The sequence below is a fragment of the Antrostomus carolinensis genome, unplaced genomic scaffold (genome assembly GCF_000700745.2).
Source record: "Antrostomus carolinensis isolate BGI_N321 unplaced genomic scaffold, ASM70074v2 scaffold42856, whole genome shotgun sequence".
Taxonomy (NCBI): Eukaryota; Metazoa; Chordata; class Aves; order Caprimulgiformes; family Caprimulgidae; genus Antrostomus; species Antrostomus carolinensis.
Genome location: NW_010324858.1, coordinates 73,064 through 97,397, shown reverse-complemented (window position 1 = coordinate 97,397; position 24,334 = coordinate 73,064). Strand labels below are relative to the sequence as shown.

The window sequence follows — 24,334 nt, the reverse complement described above, 5'->3', positions numbered from 1 at the left end:
CCCCTCAAAAACAGTCTCTGGCGAGGGTCCTTGGCTGTGCTGCTCCATGAGACTCGTGTGCTGAGCCCCGGAGAAGGGAGGGGACAGGGACACGGTGACAGCCCTGTGGGCAGCAGTGCCACAACACCCCCAGCACCACCATGGGCCCCAGCACCCCGCCTGTGCCCCGGGGCCTGAGGTGGCCGGGGAGGCCCGGCTGAGCACAGCTGCTCTACAGAGCCGCCCTCTCACCTTCGCGTGGGGCGGAGAATTGGTTTAAAACCCTCCAGACTGGTTTAAGAGATGATCCTGGAGCTGTGCTGTGTCCCTGTCACGGCTCCGCGCCTCGGAGAGCTGGAAAAGCTGCAGGAAAAAAATGGAAAATACTCCAATTTCTGTGAAATGGAATATTTTATTATCACTGAGCATTTAACTCTCAGTCCGCAAAGTTTGTGTTTCATGCAACGGAGGAGATGAAGCCAGTTAAAAAGATGAAGAGAGAATTAATGCTGTCGAGATAAATATGTTCAGCCTGGGGAAGAGAAGGCTCCGGGGAGATCTTATAGCGGCCTCCCAGTACCTGAAGGGGCTACAAGAAAGCTGGGGAGGGACTTTTCATAAGGGCAGTTAATGACAAAACAAGGGGAAATGGGTTTAAACTGAAAGAGGGGAGGTTTAGATTAGATATTAGGAAGAAGTTTTTCACTGTGAGGGTGGTCAGACACTGGAACAGGTTGCCCAAGGAAGCTGTGGCTGCTCCTCCCTGGAAGTGTTCAAGGCCAGGCTGGATGAGGCTTTGAGCAACCTGGTCTAGTGGAAGGTGTCCCTGCTGATGGCAGGGGGGGTGGAACTGGATGATCTTTAAGGTCCCTTCCAATCCAAACCATTCTATGATGGTTCTATGAAATAAAGAACATGGGCCTTGCAGCATCAGAGGGAATGGGTGTTGATTGTGCAAGATGAAGACCCTGGGAGCTTGGGCCTGGGGTTCAGCCATGAAGATGAACAGGGAAGCTCGTAATGGGAAGTTCCTGGACAAATCAGGACACGTGCCAAATAACGATCCCTACAGCGGGTACTTGAGTGACAAGCAGGATTACAGGAGGTAGTTTTTGAAGAGGAACATAAATGGGTTTAAGAGACTGCAAACTCTTGTTAAAGCTGCAATAAATCTGAGCCAGAGACAGTCTTTAGGAAAGTGTCAGAAAGATGATGGTTTTTGTTTGGAAAAGAGGTGAGACTGGAGCAGAGATCAGTCCCAGTTGCCTCCACGGAAATGGCTGCTGATTTCTGTTTGGAGATACTACATAGAAGAGACATTGCTGCAGTATTCTGTAAATTCTCTAACAGTATTTTGTAACAGTATTCTGCAGGTTATGAACATTCAAAATTCAGCATTTGATTTTTCGTGAAAGCCTAATGTTTAATCCCGCTTTTCACACTGAGTTATTTATTAACACTCAGTAAATAAAGCATTATATATTCATGCATATCGTTCAGATTGGGACCTTACTTTTTTCCAAAATGGAAAACCATCTATTGCTTTGTATTTTATTATTGATTCCCGCCTTTGCATCATCAGACTTTTTGGTAACACATGTCAGAAACATTAAGGTAAGTAATAAACCGTGTATGGTTGATTCTTCATAGATTAACTTCCTGATATTTAGCAACATTTATTAGAGAGTTCATACAGTGCTGCCACCAGGAGCTTTGTGTTCTCTGTTACCAGCAAACACAAGATCAGATTTGGGACTCAGACTAGTTTACCTCTTATCAGCCTCAGTTTTGAATCAGGTCTGAAGAAGCTCTCCTATCTCTCTTTTTAAAAGCATCACTTTCCCCTATTTCCCTGTCATTGCCACATAATGGTCTTATATTTAAATGTGTAAAACAATCGGTGCTGCCAGGGGACTGACTTTAGTACCTGTAAAGCAATGCAAAATGTCAGAGAAAAAACACCTCCAAGAAGCAGAAAACAGAGATGTAACATGGCATCCGGATCAGTACGTCCACTATCCAAGTGACGTGGTAGGACTGTTCTCAAAAGGTTTGCATGTTAGTATAACATGAAACATATCTCTATCGCTCAAAGGGGCCATTCTGGTTTTTACTGTGTCTCTGAGTAAGACAGGGCTTCCTGACATTCTGACTAATCTTCTTCAGTTGCTGGCCAGTACTACTCACCTCAATACATTATTTTCCTCTCTCTCAGTAGTTACATGCTATGAAAAGTTAGAGAGGGCAGATCTCTTTAGGGAGCATTGTAGGTTGGTGGGTAGAACAGGACAAAGCCATTTACAGTCAATTTCTGTTGATTACATTATGATCTTTGTCAAGACTTTTTCTTTGAAAATCAAGATAATAACATACCTGACTTTTTAAAATCAGCTTGAGATCTATTGCTGCAAATTGGAGATGCCATGGATTCTTATTATTTAACCATTATCTAGCCCAGATATAATGTAGCTTTTTCATCCTGATTACCATACTAGCTGTTGTTGTCTGTATGTCTTGCAATGCTAAAGCCTTTCTAAATGGAAAATGGGCAAAGTTCTGTGCAATGCTCCATCCTTACATGCAGAGCACTACAGAAAAGTCAATTGATTCTCCTGGTTTTGTTATATACTTTATGTAAATATAATTTGATTGAAATGAGGGGGTTAGTATGTGGTGTGAAGGTCTCGGTCCCCATCCTGGTCTTAGCTCCTTTGAACAAGTGATTATGCCAGTGAGGAGTGGTGCAGCGTGGCTGGAAGTCTGTCTGGCTGATGACCTTCAAGCTGTCAAAGCTGCTTTTAAAGCCATAGTCAGGTAAATGCAATTGGCAGACCAAATTCTGCTGACAATTGAACAAAAATCAAAGATCCCTACATGTCCTTGTACACCTTATTCCTATACATGCAGCTTCTAAGGGTGGGAAGGTTGTGGGGTTTTTTTTTCTAGATTAAAAACTACCCCTAGAACTACATCTTCAAAGCATTCAAAGCACAGGTAGCGATGATACAGCCTTCCTTTTACAGCCCTCTCATTTTGGCAGCAGCAAGACTTCTACACAGCTCCTAAGGAAGTTTAGTTTCCATAGCTTAGCTGCATTATGGTCTCTTTTCTGAGATTTACAATTAGCATCACTTGAGATGATGAAATCTTTAATGTTGCTGCAAATTTGGAACTAATTTTCATGCTCTATTTTTCTCATGTAGTACTTAGGGATATATGCACAGACCTCGTTCGGTGTTGTGAGTTCCCAGAGGTCAGTTCAAGTTAACTCTGCAGTCTTTGCTGAATCTTTTAGTCATGCTGTGTTTTAGTTTCCCAAGCTGTAAAATCAGGGCTTCTTTCAGCAAGTACTGTAATAGGAGTCCTCTTTTCCCTCCCTGTTTTCTTTGGAGTTCAAATTTATTTTTTTCTCTGTTCTTTCTCTCCAGTTTCTATGGATTTTTTGCACCTGTATTCTTTGCTGTTGCCACAGCAAAATGGTATTAAACAAAAGCAGAATTTAGTACTGTTATACAACCAAAAAAAAATTTCTAATAATTGTTGCAACTGGCAAATATGTGGAAATACTGCAGAAAGATTTTATCAAGTAACTGTAATTACAGAAGATAGAGGATATGAAAATCTTAATTTGGTCTAGAATTGTATAACATATTTTCTAATGAGACACTATTGCTTTCTGCTCACATACCTTAAAATGGCTTTGATGTTAGTAAGGTCCCTGGCTACATGCAAGTGAATTATTAAGAATGAAAAAAATCCCAGAATGACAGAGTAAGCTAATCCTCCCTCCTGTGCAAATGAGGGTCAGCTGGAGCAGGTAGCCCAGGACAATGTCCAGCTGGGATTGAGTATCTCCATTGGAGATCAGCCCAAGTACAAACTGACTAATACCTTTCACTGAGAGATTTTTCTTTATTTTCTTTTTCAATGAGAATGGCAGAGTGCTCCTCAAAATATTTACAGAATGAGAACAAAGTTCTTTCAAAACTACTGTAGAACCCATGATTGTGATAAAGAATGTAATTACAGTAATTCTGTAAAAATTAAAGGCAGGTAAAGTATCCTTTAATTTAACATATGCTAGTCAGAACTACAGAATCTGTAACTAAAGAACACATTTTTGTAGTTCTTTGTATTCTTAAACTGCTTAGTAGTTCCACTTTAAGGAGGAGTTTGTACCAAACAAACTGACATTTCAGTAACTTCCAGCTTTTCATTTCCCAGGGTCCATACCTCAGTTTGTGTTTTGTAAGGAGAAACTATTGGCTGTAATGACAGTATAGATATAGAAAAGAATTTCAGTTTGGAAAGGAAGGATTTGAATTGATGCACGCTCTACACAGGCATTAAAAAAGCCCGTGTAGGTTTGTGAACCAGGAGAGACGTACACACAGAAATCACCTGTATGGCAATAAGATGAACCTAGAGAAAAGTAAACAGACTTTTTGGTCAGATTCTTAGAGCATTTGAGAAGTCTCTCGCCCAAAACTTTACATTACTATAGATCTAATATAGTGTCTTGAGAAAAAAGCTGGAACACAGGAGGTTCCGCTTAAACTTGAGAAGAAACTTCTTTACAGTGAGGGTGACAGAGCCCTGGGACAGGCTGCCCAGGGAGGGTGTGGAGTCTCCTTCTCTGGAGACATTCAAGACCCGCCTGGACGCCTTCCTGTGTGATCTCATTTAGGTTCCTGCTCTGGCAGGGGGATTGGACTGGATGATCTTTCGAGGTCCCTTCCAATCCTCAACATTCTGTGATTCTGTGAAAAAATTAACCCTCTGTGTCTCAGTTTCCTACCTGTAAAACTCCTGACTGTGAAAGGTAACAAAAGCCTTCAGTGTACTCGAGATGTGTGTCTGACTTGATGCTTTATTGGGTCTTTACCTCTCTATTTGGTGGAGCACATAAACATGCTTGGACAAAATGTGATCCACGAGGCTCTTAGAGCCAAAAGAGATAAGGTGTTTGCAGCCGAGCTTACGGGAACCGAGTTACACAAGCTGTTATTTTAACGTGATTCATTAAATAAGTCTGAAGCCTGTTCTCTCTTTCAGAAGAGAGTACACGGTATTTTTGTAGAGCTTCTAATATTTGCTCCTACTCTGGGAGCAAATATGGAAAAAAAAAAACGTTCTAACAGCTTTTTTTTCTCTCCATGCAGCGTTTCATAATGATCACCTCTCCTCTCTGTAAGCCTGCTGAATCTTACCTGTTCGTGTTAGAATGAGAGGCTATTGGGGTGAAACAGGACAAATTTAGGATTGAGCCTGAAAAAAGTGTAAGGATTAGTATGCCTGGTAGTTTGGATATATGTGTGACTGGAAAAAAAATGTGCAAACTTGTTTTTCACATTTTGATACAAACCCCTTTTTTCTTCCAAAGAAGAATTAGTTTGAAAAGACAAAATACATACCACAAGACCTCAAACCAGGAATTCCCAAGAAACAAATGTAACCCTCAGGACAAGATACTCTTTTTTTTTTTACTTTTATATCATGACACAGCCCAACTATACTCAAGGAAAGGAAATTAAGCAGATTTTAGCATGTTCTTTAGTCTGAATGAAATTTAAATGTAAATGGCATTGAGCATTCAAGCCCCTCTGCCTCTCACTCTCCCCTCATCTCTCAGTCAGTCCATTTTTCAGGTTTTTCAGAGGGAAGGTTTTTCAGCTGAAAGGAGATAACTTCTTGTGTCACTGGAGCAAAACACAAAATCAGCAACATTCAAAGTTTAACTTACCTTTCAACCCCATGGTATGTAAGGTGCACTAACATCCAATGAAAACCAAAAGGTGCACCAGAACTAGGAATGCTGTAAGCAAAATAATGATACCTGTCTCAGATACCTTGCTTGCTCTTCCCTCAAATTTGCTTCAGTTTACTAATGAGGACCTTTCTCCAGCCTTCCTTCTCCTGGGCCACTTCTTTTGACTTGGAAGCAGAAGGCACCTACATAGGTGCTAATTGATTTATTTTTAAATGAAGATTTCCTGCCTTAGTTACAATTTTTTCCCTGTTTTTCTCTTTACAGAAGCGAAATGCTGATAATGACTTGGTGAGTAAGGCTTGATTTTGTCCGGGCTACTGAGAGACTTGTAATGACAAGAATGTTCTTACTGTGTTTGCAACACATTTCTGTGGGTCCAGTCTGAGCAAATGGATTTTCCTGAGTGTGTGTGACAAGGGGAGTAGCCCAGAGTTGCTTGTTGTAGGCAGTAGGACCAACTAGACAGTCCTTTCCAAGCTCTGATGGAAACTCCTGGACAAGGAAAGAGAATGAGCAAATGATTTTTAACCTCATTGTATCTGAATAAATAGCAACATTCTGTATCTCCAGCAGACATCCATTCTGGGTTGGTTTTATTTTTACTTTTATTTTATGTTGTAGTTATTTCTAAGGAAGACAAGAGCCCTCATCTCCCAGGCTGATTCCACTTGGCACGTGGACTCCACCTCAGCAATGCTTAAATGCTTTGATTGTTTGGGGACCTTCTTAATCAACCAGCCAGAGATCAGGCCCACCAGAGAAACCCCAGGGTTCTTCCCAGTGCTGGATATGCTGCAAGAAGCAGAGCTGGTTGTTGTGGAGTTGCCTAAGGAGTCATACCTGTTGTTACCTCTGCTTTCATCTAGTCTCCCTCAACCTTATACCTGAGCATTCAACTAAAATAAATGTGGCCCTACCCATTTCCTTCTTTAAAGAAGAATGAGCCCCAGTTGTGAGGAAATTGAGAATAACATAAAATGGAATTTGAAGCTGTCTGCAGTTGTTGAGGTCTATTTTTACCCAAGATGACTATTTATATCCCAGCTCTAGGTGTCATCCATTCAACTGATAATTGCAGTCACTAATACAGTGAGGTGGCAGCAAGTTGTGCTCTTTGACTAACCATAAACAGAAGTCACAGTCTCTGTAGAGAAAAAACCAAACAATTCTTATAATGGCAATATCTTTGCTGTGGTGGTGGTGTTTTGTTAAAGAGGCTGCAGTTGTAACTCCTGGAGTAGCTCCATGATGGCAGTGTGATAGATAACCAAGGAAACACAGCTGTGCTACAGTTCTTATGATTAGGTCTGCCTTGCTTTGCTTTGGAGTGATTGAATGGCCTACTGTGATTTCTTTTAAAAAATACGATCCTGGCTGATTAACAAAGACATCAGTGTAACAACTAGCTTTTTTTTTCTTTTCTTTCTCATTTTCCAATCTACAGGTTGTCAATGGGATAGAAATCTATAGCATGAAAATTGACAGTAAAGTAACTTCCCGATTTGCCCGCAATGTCATCACCAGCCGAGCTGTCAACCGTGGAAATGTGCACAAAGAAGTCTTCTTTGACGTTGAACTCCCTAAGACAGCCTTCATCACCAACTTCAGCATGTGTGTAATCATTGCAATATTGTCAGAGAAGACTAAAAACCTGTGCAAATGCAACTGTGAGAAACTGAACCCAAATGTTCATTTTTACTTTGCCATTTGATAGATTTCTAAATGCCTCCTGGGTAATTTTCTGGTACAATTAACTTAACATGCAAGATACTTGGAGAAAGGCAAACATTGGTACAGCTATAGAGAAGATGACTAATTTCCAGTTATTTCTATTCATCATCATGGACCTGAGGGAATAGGGGATCTCCTCTGCAGTTCCATTCAGCTTTTCAGAAATACCACTTACTTACTCTGGTATCATCAAACCAGAAAAGTTCCATTACTTAGCTTCCCTGGTGGCATTATAGCTTAATTATCTCTTCATTTAAAAATTATATTTGAATGAAAGGCAGGAAATTGAGAGAATTATTCCTTTACATTTGTACCTTTAGTACAAATAATATGCAATAATATGCCATTCTCACACCATTATGAGGTGTAATTCAGTTTAAACATGTCCATCTCTGCTAATCACACTATGCGTGTTTTATTTTCAGTGAAAAAGAGTAGCAGCTTTTAGGGCACAACTACTTGTAATGCATGCTAGAACTTTTCTTATAGGATGAGATGAATCTCCTATGAGAAATGCCTGTTTAATGGTGTAAGGAGTCTAAGAATGAAGTGTTCAGCTGTAGCACCTACGTTTGGACAGATGAGTCTCATCCAGAGAGTTTTCTTGCCATTAGGTGAGAGGAGATTGTCAAGCTGCTGAACTGTAGGAATATAGCAGATGTAAGTAGTGTTGCTGTCAGCTCAGTGTTGATCTAATTCATTTTCAAAGTAAAATTTGGTTTAGATTCTCTTAAGATACTGAGCACAGAGCTCTTCATTCCAGCTAAATTCACTGAGAAGACTAGCTTCAGTGAAAGTGCTCAAATCTTGGCAATATCACATTCCTGAAAGTGCTGTCTAGCAAACCAATCCATAAGCAGAGAATTCCCTATAGTAACTTCCCATATATTGGTGCAAACCATTCAGCTAACCTAAGACTTTTTCATCTGCAGGACAATTGATGGCGTCACTTATCCTGGAACTATAAAGGAAAAAGAAGTTGCAAAAAAGCAGTATGAGAAGGCTGTTTCAAAGGGACAGACTGCTGGTCTTGTCAAGTAAGAATGATGTCTTGTGTGGCTTCCACACCATCATCCCATAGCAAATTGGGAGACTGGAAATATTCTGCATATTTCTGAAGTTTGGTTTTGTATTTTTACAGGACCAAAGAACCATCATTAAGTTAGAGTTATTGTAAATTATAAAAAGAAAATACAGCTTCTGACTATGCAGGCAGTATCTGTAATTATGGAAAGACTGTTTCTGCAGCTTCCATTGACTTTGTATGACCTGCTCCTGGGATTAAGCTCACTGGGAAACTTGAATAAATTCTACAGTTTGAGTATGATTTTAGCAATAGATCAAAATTCTCATCTCTGTTTTACTCCTTTTTGATAATCTTACTCCACCAACTCAAACAATAAATACTGTGAAAAGGGATAAAGATTTTGTTTTTCTTACCCAATTAAATACAGAGCTTCAGGAAGAAAAACAGAAAAATTCACTGTCTCAGTCAACATTGAAGCAGCCAGTAAAGTAACTTTTGAACTCACATATGAGGAACTGCTGAAGCGACAGTTTGGAAAATATGAGATGTTCATCAAAGTAAAACCGAAGCAGCTTGTCAAAGATTTTGAGGTAAATGGCAAACTATCAGATTGGAGAGTGTAATTTAAGAGATTGTGAAATTCTGTACATGTGTTGAAAGTGGAGTGCCGTGGTCATTCCTGTGGGTTTACAGGTGAGCTAAAGGCCCATGGTAATACTTGTAACGACTCACATGGGGAGACCACACGAGTATGCTTTAGTGCAGGTTTTTATTTGTAAGCCTGAAAAATTGTCTCAGCTGCTGAGCCTCCAAAAGAAATGATGTATGGAAACATTATGGTGCCTTGGGATAAAATAGAAAACTAATAGCTTTTATAAATGCCTTTATAGCATGAACTACACCTTTGTCACACCACCTTGAAACTACATCATCTTAAATTATGGTAATACATATATCACATCCCAGAATACTGTGGCTTTTGTGTGCCAAAACTTGTCTTTGATCACTCTTATCTGCCTTGCTAAAACCTTGCTCTAAGGCAAAATTTTTTCTTCTTTGTGTGCCCAGAAAATGCTGTGTCAAAATCATTACAAAACTCAGCATCTGTAAGAGTTCATGCAGCATTATTTTAAACATACTATGATAAAAGTCATACTGAAATATGAGTCGAAGTTGAGCACAATTGACAGGTAATGGCTGGGTTATATTTTTTAAGGACTTGAGTATTTATTGTCATTTTACAAAATTCCAGTCTTTAGCTTTCAAAGAAGTTATATTTCTATTAAGGTGTATTTGTTTCTAGCTTTGTTTTTAACTTCTATGCATAAAAAGGCCTGTTTGGCTGATGGTGTGTCCACATAAGCGTGGATGTGGACTGCCATTATGAATTACCAAAGTAAATCTCTTTTGCTTTTCTGAAAATCCCTCTTTCACATCTCTAGTTCCCTGCTGATCCTCCTGTAAATGGCTAAGTTGTGGGGTAATCAGTGACAATGAATTTTCAATTAATATTTCAGATTGAAGTAAATATCTTTGAGCCCCAGGGTATCACTGACCTGGAAGCGGAAGGAACGTTCATGACCAATGATCTACAAAATATCATTAAAAAAACATTTTTGGAGAAAAAGGTACAGTGACTACCACATTCCATAGTTTATTTATTACGTTTATAATTCGGAAATAATCATGTCAGTGCAAAAGTGCTGTAGTGGCTAGCAGTGGAAGTGAGAGGAAAAAAAAATAGAGAAAATACAGTAAAGGCTTGTCTGTGCAAATGAGCTCTGAATTCCAAGCTGGCAAGTTGAAGGCCATCTCCATGCAGTTCAGAAGCTACGTAGCTGTTAGCATGGTTCTGTACCCAAACTAGTAACCTTGTCCCACAGCAGTAGTTGGAAACATGGATACTGATAGGACTATTTCTTACAGTAGAACTGAGTTAGTAACAAGTAGTTTTCTCATGTGTGGAGGTGCTAGAATTCTTAAGACATAGACTGCCCAACAGGCTTGTCAAAGGTGTCATTCAGAGTGGAAGGCTGAACCAAGGAAGGAGGGGAAGAAAACATATGAAGAAAGCTCTAGATAGCAGCCTTCATGTATCAGTTACTCATCAATAAATACATAAATATGTGTGGATACAAACTAATACCTAAACTGATAAAACAGTTTCTTCTCATGTCTGTGAATAGAAATATACTAGCTTTACAAAAATGCAAACTTCTTTGTGTTCTCTAGAAAATTTTCAGCTGTTGAGGTTCGGATCTCATGAAGGCTTTTCTTTTCAGGGGCATATCTCTTTCAAGCCAACTCTTGATCAGCAGCGAACCTGTGGAAACTGCTCACAGTCTGTCCTGGATGGAGATTTTACTGTAAGATATGATGTGAAGAGAACAACTCCAGACAATTTGCAGGTAAATCTGACAGATGAAAACTTTGAGCAGTTGAACAGCTTAGCTTGCATAGTAAAGGTTAGGGAGCAGTGAGGGCCAGCTGTGCCCTAAAGGACAGGGAAAAGGACCTGAGTGTGACAACACAGCTGACAGCACAGAGGCTTCACCAGGCACAAGCCCACTCCCCAGAGTACCTGAGCAAGGCAGACCCAGAGATGGTAGTCAAATTCAACTGAGAGTCCAGGTCATCAGGCACCTTTGTGGTGATGAGGCAGCCCAAGGTGAAGGTGGGAAGTCAGTCTGTAGGGTGGGATCCAAATCAGTGGAGTCCATGGACAGGAACAGGTATGGCTGTGACACAGCTGGAGACAGGTATTCTTAGCCCTGTAGCTCAGGCAAGGACTGAAGGCTCAGGCTTAAGCCTAAATGAAGCTCTTGGGCCCATGAACAGAGGTGAGACTAGTCAGGGACATCAAAGCCTATTAGTCTGCTCTGGGGCTAGACACTAAATGAAAGTAATTTCTTCTTTATCCATTTTATCTTTATAATACACCAAATTTTTTGCTTAGTTGGGTTTTTTTTACATTTTATTTTTCAGATTGTCAATGGCTACTTTGTACACTTCTTTGCACCAACAAATCTTCCAAAGTTGCCCAAGAATGTTATTTTTGTAATAGATGTTAGTGGCTCAATGTCTGGAAGGGAAATACAACAGGTAAGTTATTACAGTACTATCGAGTCCCAGCGGAAGCGCGTCTGTTGCGATGGGAGGGATATGGTGGCTTTTAGCGCACGTGCGCTGCTTAACTATACCAAGTGGTTTTATGCTGTGACCTCTCCAACGCTCAGTACTGTAAGTACTAGTTGGAAGTATTACTGTAGAACAAAATTCTATATTATTTACTTATAAACATTATTAGTTCAAAACTCGCCGTATCAGCATTTCCAGAGAGCTCTGTCACATGTACTGAACAGTTCCCAGACTGAAACGTGTACAGTATTATGTGCATTATGTGTGTTGTGTGTTCTGTCTCCTCTGGGAACGGCAGCTCTTTTCGTAGTTAGGACTCCTCATTCTAAGCTAATGCTCAGAATTTTCAGGGTTTGGTGCTGCATCAAAATGCCCATGCTTGCTGGCGTATGAGCTTCTCCACCAACCTGTAGCTACCCATTTCCCATCACTTTCAGTTGACCACGCCAGCTTACCTCAGTGTCAGCAGCCATCCATGACGTGAGACCTGATTTTCCTCTCAGCTACAGAGATTTACCAGATGTCATGGCAACTGGCTGACTTCACTGGAGTTACTCTGAAATAGACACAGGGACTGGCAAGGGCAGAACAAGCTCAGAACTTTTGCATGACATACTGTGTAAAAGTTAAAAATACCCAAATACTGAGAGATTAATAATGTAAAATCTGTAAGCACCTATTTTGTTAAATGTTGAACCATCCATTTAAATCTTCTTGTCTTATAGACAAGAGAAGCGCTTCTAAAAATCTTGGATGACATTAAAGAAGATGACTACTTCAATTTCATACTGTTTGGTAGTGAAGTACACACCTGGAAGGAAACATTATCCAAGGCCACTCCTGAGAATTTGGATGAAGCAAGGAAGTTTGTTCGGAGTATCGACACTGAAGGCCGTAAGTACGTTGCTGGACTTGCCAATAGGTCATTGTGTAAGTTAATTTATCAATTCAGTCTGTGAAAACAATGTTACAGCTTTTTTATTATTATTATTATTACTAATGAGACACTCCTAACATTGAAATTTACTTGAAACATGACACCTCCTTTTCCTTATGTTTCCAAAGTCCAGGTACTCTTCTCTCTAAATATCCCCTTGCTTGCAAACCCAAATCTTCCATGTTCATACTGCAATGAGATCTTGTCAGATTCCAGTGAAAAATGGGCCTTTGTTTTGACTGTCTGTGCACAGGAAACCAAATTTCTATGTCTGTCTTGCAGTGACAAATTTATATGGTGGTGTAATGAGGGGAATTGATATGCTGAATGCTGCTCATGAAGGAAACCTTGTGCCCAAGAGAAGCGCTTCTATAATTATCATGTTAACAGATGGCCAACCAAACGTAGGTAAGTTTGTGTTGGGTAGAATAATAAAGAGGGTGAATTAATTAACCAAAAAATGCTCAATTAAAATTGGCCTCCATCTTTGACTTCTGGATGTTTTCATTATTTAAATGCTACTATACCAGCATCATACTACTAAACCAAGATTTTTATAATATCTCCTAAGAGATCCAATCATGACTAGACACATTTCATTTTGTGATAATTTTATCTATTTCTGAAGAAAACTCAAACTTTCTCTGGTTTGATGCAGGCATATCAAATACTCAGGACATTCAGGCGCATGTAAAAAAAGCCATCGAAGGAAAATATCCGTTATACAATCTTGGTTTTGGCTATGGTGTTGACTACAACTTCTTGGAGAAGATGGCGCTGGAGAATAAAGGATTGGCCCGTCGGATTTATCCCGACTCTGATGCAGATTTACAGCTTCAGGTACAGTAATCACCACTTCAATTAGATGAGAGATTCATTAACTCAGATAACTATACAGACATTCTTATTTTGAAGTAATCAAAATCCCAAAGTGTAATCTGGTACCGAGATACTCAAGAGTCTGCTGCAATCAGAATATTAGTTGCATTTAATTTTCCCCTTCCCTTACATAAGCAGGAAGTGGAAGTAAAAGGGAGATACTGTGGCTATGAAAGAGGGTTCAAAACTGGGCGTAGGGTGACACAAGTCATGGTTCTGAAGGTCACTTCCATGTGCAGCACAATTGCTGCCGTCATTATATCTCCCATACCTCACAGGTCGCTCATCATCCACAGCACGTTCTGAGGTATTTTTCCTCTCTTAACTCTACAGCAAGACTGAAGAGTTTTTACGTGCTTTCTAATTTCCATTATTTGTAGATTTTAGGCCTTGTACTCTGAGATTTAACTGAATATTTAAATATTTCTTCTAAAATACACTTTTAGTTTTCATTGCTGTAATAGCAAGATGTTTCTGGGTACAGATTTACCTATGAATCAAAGAAACAATGATAGTTAAATGTTTACCTTATTTTTTTTTATCCTGTAGGGTTTTTATGATGAAGTGTCAAATCCCATGCTCACGGATGTGGAGTTAAACTACCCAGAAAATGAAATATCAGACCTAACTAAAAACAATTTTAAGCATTTCTATGATGGGTCAGAGATTGTGGTGGCTGGGCGCTTTATAGACAACAACCAAAACAGTTTGTCTGTCGATGTGAGAGGTGAAGGTGTAAGTATGGATTTATTTGACTTAAGTAAGATATTTCCTTGCTACATAAAATGCCTTCCTCTTAAAATAGGAGTCTGCTTCTAATACAGACCAAGTGATCTAAATACCTCTCCAGATCTGGATTCTGTAAAAATATTTGCCCCTAATATTGAAGAAACACAACACAAACATATTGTAGATTATGTTACCATAAACACTGTGAACTGCACATATGCCTCATGCACTGTGGTGTATTAAATACATTATATGAAATTAGGTATATTTCAAATACAAATAATGTATTATTAGTAAGTTAGCCAGCATATCTGCTTGATCATGTTCATATATGAAATCACATCATAATTTAAATCCTGAGTAGCCAAATTCTATTGAACAAAAATGCCATGTGAATTTGGAAACAGCATTATGTCCTGTAGTGTTCACTACTAACCTTCACAGAAACAATGGAACAAAGGTTCTGATACAACACTGACAATTTCCTGGGCAAGTGCTGTGTAGGACCAGACTGTTTTTCAATTTAAGAAGATTTTCAGCTGTGAATGTCTTGATTTTGGGAGGTTCTGGAAGTTCCTGGCTACGTATGATACAGAGAAGCTTCCATATTCCTAACAGGCTAATGATGCCCTGTCATATACTACACAACAAGATGCTGAGCAAACAGCTAAAGCTTTCCAAGAACAAGAATACATATTTGGAGATTACATTGAAAGGCTCTGGGCTTATCTCACCATAGAACAACTCCTGGAAAAACGGTAATTATATCTAGAATAACATTTAACTGTGAACTCGTTAAGCCATCTGACTGGTGCAACTTCTAGGATGTGAAGCTGACATTCACATCACACCGAGGTGCCACTGGGAAAGCATAAAAAACAGTAAGGAAAATCCCCCAACATATCCTCCTCCCCAAGCTTATTATTCCTTTTTCAGGTTCCAAATTAAACAATTTTAAATTATTGCAAATATAAAGCACAGCTTTGCCTTTTTTCTTGGGTAGCCAGTGGAATCAGTAGAGCTCTTAGACTGTAACAAATATTCCCTATTGATAAATGATCTGTAGAGAACCAACTTCACTTTAAAGAAAAAGATTTCATCCGGAGTTCAGCGAGTAATTTAGCAATCATTGATGCTAGGAGTCTCTACCTGTATTCAGCATTGCAGCTACAGGAGAAGAAAAGGAGAATCTGACTGCCAAAGCCCTGGATCTCTCACTAAAATACAAGTTTGTAACGCCGCTGACATCCATGGTGGTAACAAAGCCAGAAGACTACAACAATCAAGATGGGATTGCTGATAAACCCACTGAAGGTATGGACATTTGCACGATTTTACTTTATTTGGGAAGCCAAGTGTTCCTTTGATGGTCTCCTAAAGAAAGGCTTTTGTGTGGGCTCATTTTAAACACGTATCTGAAACAATCTGCTTTCCAAGCCTTGCACGTGTGTGGTTTGTGCAAAATGACTTTTCATTGTAAAGGTCATTTCCATCAAACCATCCTTCATTACTAAATCATACAGGCAAAATACTACAAATTCAAAATACGTGTGTTTTAAGCTAAATGTATAAAAAAAATGACATAAAAAAATCTGAAAACCAAGAAGCAGTTCTAACCCAATAATCCAGGTATATTCAGTTTAGTTCACATTGCTTTCTCCTTTATTTTTCTACATACTTCAGCTTAGAGGTAGATGCAGTAACATCTTTCTACATGAAAGGGGAAAATTTGCATGAGATCTTCCTCGTGCGGGATGTATCAGGTTATAAAAAGATGGAGATTATATCTGTAAAACACAGTATAACACAGTATTCATATATATTGCAGAAAGAGAAGCTATTATATTGAAAGTGAACAATTTGTTCTCAACTCCTCTGATACTTGGCTGATTATTAACTCCTTGCTCAGAAAACCACTGTGCTTTCACAGAGTTCAGCCTCTTTGTTTAATCTGTGTGAAACAAAATGACTCTGTTCCTCTTTAGCAAAGTAAGGCAAATGCTATCCACTCAGTGCACCCCAAAGCCACCCTGCCCTCGTCTGTATGTGTTGTTCAGGCCATTCTCATCTCACCCTCATTCAACAGGTCTGACAAACCTCTTGTGAGGTTTCTCAATCTCTTCTATTAGCATCTATTATTTTTTCCCCAAACTTTTGCTTAGTGCCCCTAAAAGTTCCTCTCAGGCTCTATGTGGGTGCTGTGCTGGCTTCTAGGTGAAAAACTCTCATCTCCTCAATCTGGCATGGTAACTTAAGGTTAACTTAAGCATAACAGAGATACTTACTGGAGGCTAATGGGGTTTTATTTCAACTGGACTAAGTTCTGAAACCAATTAATTGCTGAGTGCCCTTCAATTCTGAATAATTCTTCAGGCATTCTGCTGATAAAATTTTTGTATTATTTTTTGTAACTATCATAATAGGATACTGACATAAAAACACTTCATATTTAACTTAACATTCAAGTCACTATACAGTATAACGACTTTAAAGTTTACAGCTGTACTCATAAGATGGAAAAACTTACCCAAACATCCGAGAGAAGAGGCATCCACTCAGAGTGATCTTCAGCTCTTTGCTTTCCCTTTCCAGGTACTTGTAGTGCAAAGGCCTTTTCTGAACCTCTTGCCAAGTAAATCCTCTTTGTGTATGGCAAGTATGGAGCAGTAATAGGAGAAAATACTCAAAACACTGCTGCTGTATAAGAAAAGGAAATAATTTTTACACGCACTAGAGTCTGGATTCACAAATAGGATTACTGAATCACCCAGCCAGTGTTGATGGAATGATGCAAATGCCTTGAAAACTGCAAAAGAATAAAACCAATAAGGAACATTTTGCAACGTGGAAGTGGCATAACAATAAAACAATTACTAATAGTGTGCTTATCATATGCAGTTAATAGCAGTTTTGGTGCCCCGTATAACAGCTTTTTACTTTCAGTGTGTTTCTGTTTGATCTACAAATATTGAGTTGTATCACTGGGAAGAAGTGGAATTGTAAAAGATTGACAATACCTGTTTGAATTATCAAACAGTTTTAATTTGTTGTCTTAGAATGTGTTTTAACACGGTCAGAATCCTTCCTGTTTAATCATATAACTGAAATTGCATATTTCTCTTTTTCTTCCTTTTACTTCTTCCCTGCCCACGGTACCAGCTGAAGGTACATACATTTCTTATTAAATTTACTTAATATTTTTAACCATTAGAGATGGATTTCCTGCATCACTTCCTTGATCTAGGATGCAGTATTTTCATAAAACTCCTGGTTGAATAAATCAAGACTATGTTATAAACAGATTAAACACTTTTCAGCTGGAGAAGTTTGCAAATACCATTTTGAGTGTGGTTCCTCTATCTCTGATAACTGCAGCACTGCACCATCACAAAGTCCAGGCCCAGTACAACCGAGTTGCTCTCCAGGGCGAGTGCTGTTGACTCCCAGATCCCCTTCTGTAGCAGTCTTGTAGAGATGTCTTTGTTGATGCTGTGATTGCTGTTTCTTCAGCACAGAGCCCTGTCTTCAGCCACCCCTCCATAGCTTCAGATGTAAAAAGAGTAGAAGACTAGAAAGATGTGGAAGCAGCTGGGTAAGGCTTACTGACTTCCCTGCAGTACAGTTCAGCACAGAGGAATCAGAGAAGAGCAGGTTGTCCCAGCCCCTTACAGAGCAGACCCCAGGCCTTTGGAGAAGTAACATTTTTGCTGAAGAGTAGGGTGTGCTTTCTGCCTGTTTGTGACATTTGCTTTGTTGCATTACTAAAACTGTTCTGATTAAGTTTTTCTTTATAGATATTTAGAAATTCATACATAATTACAAGATTTTGGAGTTGGTTTTGGTGGAAGAAAGGAAGTGGGAGAGATTGCTTTTTATTCTTTCTAGCCTCTAAAGTAGTGTTTTGTTTCATTCACAGAAGAGGCTGTCGCAGCTGCTGTACCAGGTAAGTCATTAGTTTAAGTTTCTGAATGAAGCAGCTTCTGTCAAAGGAAATTGATTCAGACAACTGGAATTACTGGAGAGATAGAAACTGCCTTTTCTGGGTTTACAACTGAATTTTAACAAATGCTACCAAATTCTGCTCACTGCTAAAAACAAGAATTAAAGGTTGAACAATACCAGATGAAAAAGTTTCAGCTAAATCGCTTTTAAGGAGTAAGTGCCAGTTCATCAAACCATCATCCCAAGAACAGAGGATGGACTTGAATTTCCATCTCCTTTGGAATTATATAAAGCAAGGGACTATTACATGAGCTCTCTGTCTAAATTAATATGTTCCATTACTCATACAAAAATAAACTATTTTATTCAAGAGAGAGAGCAACTGACCCTTCCAATTGCTGGTTGGGCAATCCTGGAAATGGGAGAGTTAGATGTAAGTTTTTGCTCTGGAGATTAGTCTCAGTCTCTCAATCTCTCTCTCTGTCTCTGTCTAGTTTTCTCAAGTCTTCATTGAAAAGACTTAATTCCAGCAAAAAAGAGCAAATATCAAAACCTTGAAAGTTTTCAATGGATGATGCACTTCCTGTCTGATAGACAGCTTAATCCTTAAGTCTGAGACATTTGTGTCCTACAGATAAATTACTTGGGCCTTGTGGAAACCCTCAAAACTCTAGACTACCTTTAGACACCTTTAGACTACAAGTGAAATCTGTTTCTATCCTGAAGCTTTGCTTGACTCAAAAGAGGCACAAACTGTCATTCCATGGACTATATGCTTTAAAAACTAGGATGGAATTAGCAATTTACCTACCTTATTAACTTCCTGACATCTTACATATACTGTGCAAATAGTGTGTAAATATTCCATTTTGATGTGAGTTTTTCTAACTTTTTTTTTCTTTTCTCTCTGTGGCTCCACAAGTATCTTACCAATATACGTCACAGCCCACGTGGTATACCAGTGGTGAGTAGTCTGAGTAGTGTCTGCTTAGTAGGAGTACAGGAGAGGCTATTTAAAGACTAAATTGCACAATTCTTACAAGTCTTTTAGATAATTCCTTTCCACAAAAGCAGCCATTTTTTATTTCCAAGGGGCTAGTCTTTCAATTTACTTTAAACATCTCTAAATGATTTTAAAGATCAAGTCACTGAGATTATGTATGACCATTTTCTGAGTCCTTCTTCCCATCACTAGGCTTTGTGTTGGTAACTGCCTGTTCTCTCAGTAATACTTTCATAGCCCTCAGAGATAAGCACTTAGAGTTGGCCATCCTGAACCTACAATGCATGTGCCAAATTTTGGTCAAGAGACACAGGGTATATGTCATGTACCTGGGAAAGGTGAGGGGGAAAAAGGCTGTAATTCACTTTGGGGAGATGGTAGCAGCTCTCTTGGGTCTCCACTGCTCCTCTGGAGGATGGGCTGGACTAAGCTGGGTGTATAGTTTGTGCAGGGACCAGTTCCTGCTGGTCCCCAGTATCAGCAGTTCCATTGCCACAACATTAAATGTTCTTGTGGAACTTTGAACATGTTTATCACTATACAAATATCGGTGATTTGCCTTTACAGTTGATGGAGATCCACACTTCATTATATCAGTGCCACAAAAAGAAGATGCCATTTGTTTCAATATCAATGAAAACCCAGGTGCTGTGTTAAATTTAATAAATGACCCAGTTACAGGTGAGTTTTTAATTTTTAAAAGTACAGTAAACCAGGATACTTATTAAAAAAAAGTCTTCTGTTTAAAGGCTATTTCTCTCTTTTATGCTGTGTAAGCTTTTTTCCCAGCAAAGTTAGTAAAAGTTCCTGTAGCTGTGATAGGGTACGATTACCATGACCGTGTTTTCACTTCTTGGAGCAAAATGAACTTCTAAACTTTGTTGGAAATCCACTGTGAGAGTTAAGAGACATAATTTGTCTCAGTGAGTAATAGGACAAGCAATAAAATAATCCTTAGGTTGCCATTTCACAGAATACTTGGTAAAGAGAGACTGATGGCACAGAGGCTATTTGTGCCCATCACAGACTCTTTGTGCTCTAGGAAATACTGAACTTTTCTCAATAAAGTGGTTGTTTGTTGTCTTTGTGGAAACACAGGACAGTCTCCAACTCTTTATTGTACTTTGGCACAAACATGCACAAGCAATTCTGATTTATTTTTCAACTCTTATTTGTTTCCTTGAGTTGTTGTATAATTTCCATGACACTCCTCGACACCGGCTGATCAGGTCCTATCTATAAAACAATACCTGGTGTTCCCTTTTTATATTAGGCATCACAGTCAATGGAGAACTCATTGGTGATAAGAGAGCAAACAGTGATGCAAAGATCCAAAACACCTATTTTGGAAAACTTGGCATTGCAAATAAGCACCTGGATTTAAAACTGACAGTAACTCCTGAGAAGATCACATTTCAAAACGGCAATGAAAAAACAGGTTTCACCTGGCTGGACTCAGTCACTTTGCAGCAAGAAGGGTAAGGCTTACAGAAAGAGCATCAGGCTCCTGTATCACTCTCTGCGCTTTTTAAAGTGTTGATCAATAATATATTTTTAAGATTTATTGTCTGAATATACAAAAGAAACTGATTCAAGTCCTGCTGGATTCTGCTCTCCACTTTGTTGTGTAACTGCTGAATGATTGTTCATAAATTCCTCTGCTTGGAATTTTCCCCGATTTTCTGTAACTATGACTAAGGTAAAACTAGATTTGGTATTGTGCTTAATTACAAATATTTAAAGAGTAACTTTAGACATAGCATGTAAACTTTCAAACAGACATAATAGTGTGCCCTAAACAATCTCCATTTTAAGAAATGGAAATTGTGATATTTATAGAATAGGTACATTTTGCCCTGTCAGCAGGTGTATTTTTCACAGGATTTATCTCCTACAGAATCATTTATACCTGCGCAAAGGGAAGTTTAGAAAAGGAATGGGCAGCATCTCCTCCTCCTTATTTACATTTTCATTGTATACCTGGAACAAAATTACTGCCTTCCCAAAGCATGGTACTGCAACAGAAAGAGCACTGGAGCAAAGCTGTTATTCATACAGCATACTTGGGTTATTTTTTATAATACTTGGGGTTTTTTATTATGCCAGCCACATTGATGACACCACTAACACACTCAGAAGCAAAGCTTCCTTACCCTAGCACTAACCTAGACAGTTTAGGAGTTGTCTTTTCTGAAAAACAAAAGGAAAAGGTGTCAGGTAGCATCCAGGCAAGGAAGTGATGGTTTTATCAATAACATTTCTGTTACCGAGCATCAGGTGCTGTATCTACATATCACTAACCTACCTGTGACTAATTGTGCTGTCAGATGATGAGTTTTGCTAGAAACATCTTGCTGAAAACTTTAAAGGCCAGGTAGCCTTTTATAGTGTCTTTTAGTAGGAGTTTTGGACTGTTTGTGAACACACACAGATTCACATGGACCAAACTAGGCAGCAAAACCTCCATTTTAAGAAACACTGAGCACTTTATAAAGCCACGTTTGTTTGTTGGACATGGTGCTTCTTCTCAAGCACAATTCCCTAAATTGTTTTTCTTTTTTTTTTTTTCCCCTCAGTTTAACTTTGATAATTAACAGGAAAAAAAATCTGGTGCTCAAAATGGGCAGTGGTGCCTCATTTGTTATTGTTTTGCACCAAGTATGGAAGAAACATCCTCTGCACCAAGATTTCCTAGGACTGTATACATTGGACAGTGATAAACTGTCTGAACAGACCCATGGATTATTAGGTATGACTTCCTTTGGTGTTTTCATGCTCATCTTTCCTTATGATGCTACAAAATTTCTAGACACAATTTTGTACTTAGCCTTTCTGAACTGAGCTAGTGGAGGAAACCAAGATGATGTTGATTGGCCTTACTAAGATTTCTGACAAAGTATTCAGGGCAGACTTTATGCATTATCGTTTCATAAATTCCTCTGCTGCCACTGAAATCACTAGCGTCCATTGACCTCACTGGTGTCTTTAACCCTCTTTATCTTGCTAAATCCCAGCTACAGATTGTTATTTTCATACTACACTATTCCTCCAGTCTCTCGGATGGTTTGATCTCTCCTTTCATTTTCCTACTACGCTATTCCTCCAGTCTCCTGAATATTTGATCTCTCCTTTCATCTTATCACCTTTCTTCTAAGTATGAGCATTCTGAGGAAATACATGTGTTTGCTCGATCAAAATTTGCCAAACACCAAGTAGTGTATCCTTGTAAGAACAGAAGTTGGAAGGTATAGCAGGGTTTACTAGCATTTATTAAAATCACAGTGCCTTGTATTGTCTAGGATTTCCCTCATGTTAGCTAACATTCCTTATTCCAGTAGAAGGCAAATTTGGTAATTCAGGGATCAAAATTTTGACCTGTTTTCTGCCAGTGTAGTGGATTTGGTGGTGTGCATTCTCTGTTGGAGAGTACACAGGTAGCAGCCATTTTCCCTTGCCTTCCAATTTTCACTTACAAAATCAGGTGAGGGCAGCAAACATTCATTTTGGGTAAATAAGTTTACTCGTTGTGGAAACTAATGAACTCTGTCAACTTACTCTTCCCAGTCCTGGCACGCACTTCAAATCCTGAGGAGGGTGAGCCCAGGTATCAGGGTAGTGCATGTTAGGTCCATTCATCACGGGAAATGCTGTAACGAAACAGAAAAAGAGCAGAATAAGGATGGGATGTTATTTGTGCTTTCCTGCTCCAGTCTCCTCAGGCTAAATAACTTCACACAGAAGTTACTCTGCTACCATATGAATTGCAAGTAGCAAGAAAATTGCAAAAGCCCATGTGACCTGTGGGTACAGCATGTTACAGTTCACTGACTTACCCATCTCACTGCTATTTTCATCATCTTTGACTTTGCCTCTGTACTTCACCAAGTAATCTAAAATCTGTGCTTGTTATAGCACTCAAAGCACCAGCAGCATCCAGCACCAGTCCAGACAGGGCAAAAGTGTACAAAAGCTAATCCTGGCAGGAGTGCAAAAATTCATTAGATGTCAGCCTTGTCCTGAGCATAATCACATCAAAAAATTTCAGAGATCAACACATACATTATTTGATTTAAAAAAAAAGCTAAAGACTTGGAGAGTATGTAATAAATACAACTGAAAAGATGCAAAGTGAGGATATCTTAAAAGATATCTAAAAGATATCTGAGTGCTGTGCATAACTTAAATCCAGACGATATGTGTAGAATTCTAGTTTATAGAAAGAAAATAATACCCGAGGCATATGTTCAGCCTTACACAAAGCTTGGTGTTTGCTTCTCCATTCAAAATCCTGAGGGGACATGGCAAACAGCAGGGGAATGTAGAAATTCCAGGGTTTCTGTTTGGTTTGCTTCTGTTTTAACATGTGCAAAATGCTTGAAATGGTAATTTTGGCTTGTATTTTTAGGACAGTTTTTCCACCCCATTGACTTCACCATACTTGAAATTCATCGTGGGTCTGATCCCAAGAAACCAGATGCCACAATGATTATTAAAAACAATGAACTGACAGTAACAAGGTAAAAAATAATTAAGTCCTTAGCAAAGACTTAGGAAAGGTTACCTTGTTAAAGTGCAAGTTTCTGCTTCGGTACTGACATTATTTTCCCTTCCAGGGGCTGGCAGAAGGACTACGGGAGAGATCCTAACCAGGGTGTTGATGTTCCGTGCTGGTTTGTTCATAACAATGGAGCTGGGCTGATAGATGGTGTTCATACGGACTATATTGTTTCCAGTCTGTTTTAAACAACTACCACTTCCTCCAAATTCATGGGAATACAGTGAATTTGTCTGAAAGAATAGTATTTTTCAATGTTTAAGAACTATTAAAAATACATAAGCTCACCGTGTTTGGCAATGCCAAGACATGACAGGTTCTCACAGGGAGTTTTCCTGCATATTTGATCAAATCTGAAGTGCTAACCAGCTATTCTGCTTGTGTGCACAGATGTTACTCAACCCCAGAAATATCCTCATTTTACTGAATTAACTTCCTAGTTTTAAAATTCTGACTGAAGATGTTACTTAGTAAAACCTAACAGAAACACTCTATCCAATTTTAAATCAATAACTGAGTGTCAGGAGTGATTTAAATAAAAGCATCAATACTTAATGCCGCCTTCTGTTATTCCAACAGCTATCAGTGTTTTCATTCCAGTTTCACAAAGCCCAAGGTGCCAGATGCATTTTGACATTCCACAC

The 24,334-nt window shown here is 39.0% G+C and overlaps 1 protein-coding gene across 2 annotated transcripts; it reads left to right on the top strand.

Annotated features, from left to right (window-relative positions):
- Nucleotides 1–1,503: 1,503 nt before the first annotated feature.
- LOC104527352 (inter-alpha-trypsin inhibitor heavy chain H3) lies at nucleotides 1,504–23,878 on the top strand. Of its 2 annotated transcripts, XM_029085719.1 has the most exons (21): nucleotides 1,504–1,593; nucleotides 6,014–6,037; nucleotides 7,194–7,360; nucleotides 8,413–8,517; nucleotides 8,935–9,097; nucleotides 10,025–10,135; nucleotides 10,790–10,915; nucleotides 11,493–11,609; nucleotides 12,371–12,539; nucleotides 12,865–12,990; nucleotides 13,241–13,422; nucleotides 14,011–14,196; nucleotides 14,809–14,948; nucleotides 15,350–15,504; nucleotides 17,701–17,739; nucleotides 19,052–19,096; nucleotides 19,703–19,816; nucleotides 20,409–20,613; nucleotides 21,712–21,884; nucleotides 23,541–23,652; nucleotides 23,749–23,878. In XM_029085719.1, the coding sequence occupies exons 1-21, from the start codon at nucleotides 1,504–1,506 to the stop codon at nucleotides 23,876–23,878; spliced, it is 2,679 nt and encodes an 892-aa protein (XP_028941552.1). The 2 variants fall into 2 exon arrangements, with proteins under 2 accessions (XP_028941552.1, XP_028941554.1); XM_029085721.1 differs by lacking the exon at nucleotides 17,701–17,739 and having other exon boundaries at nucleotides 15,350–15,556; nucleotides 19,071–19,096.
- The last annotated feature ends 456 nt before the right edge of the window (nucleotides 23,879–24,334 follow it).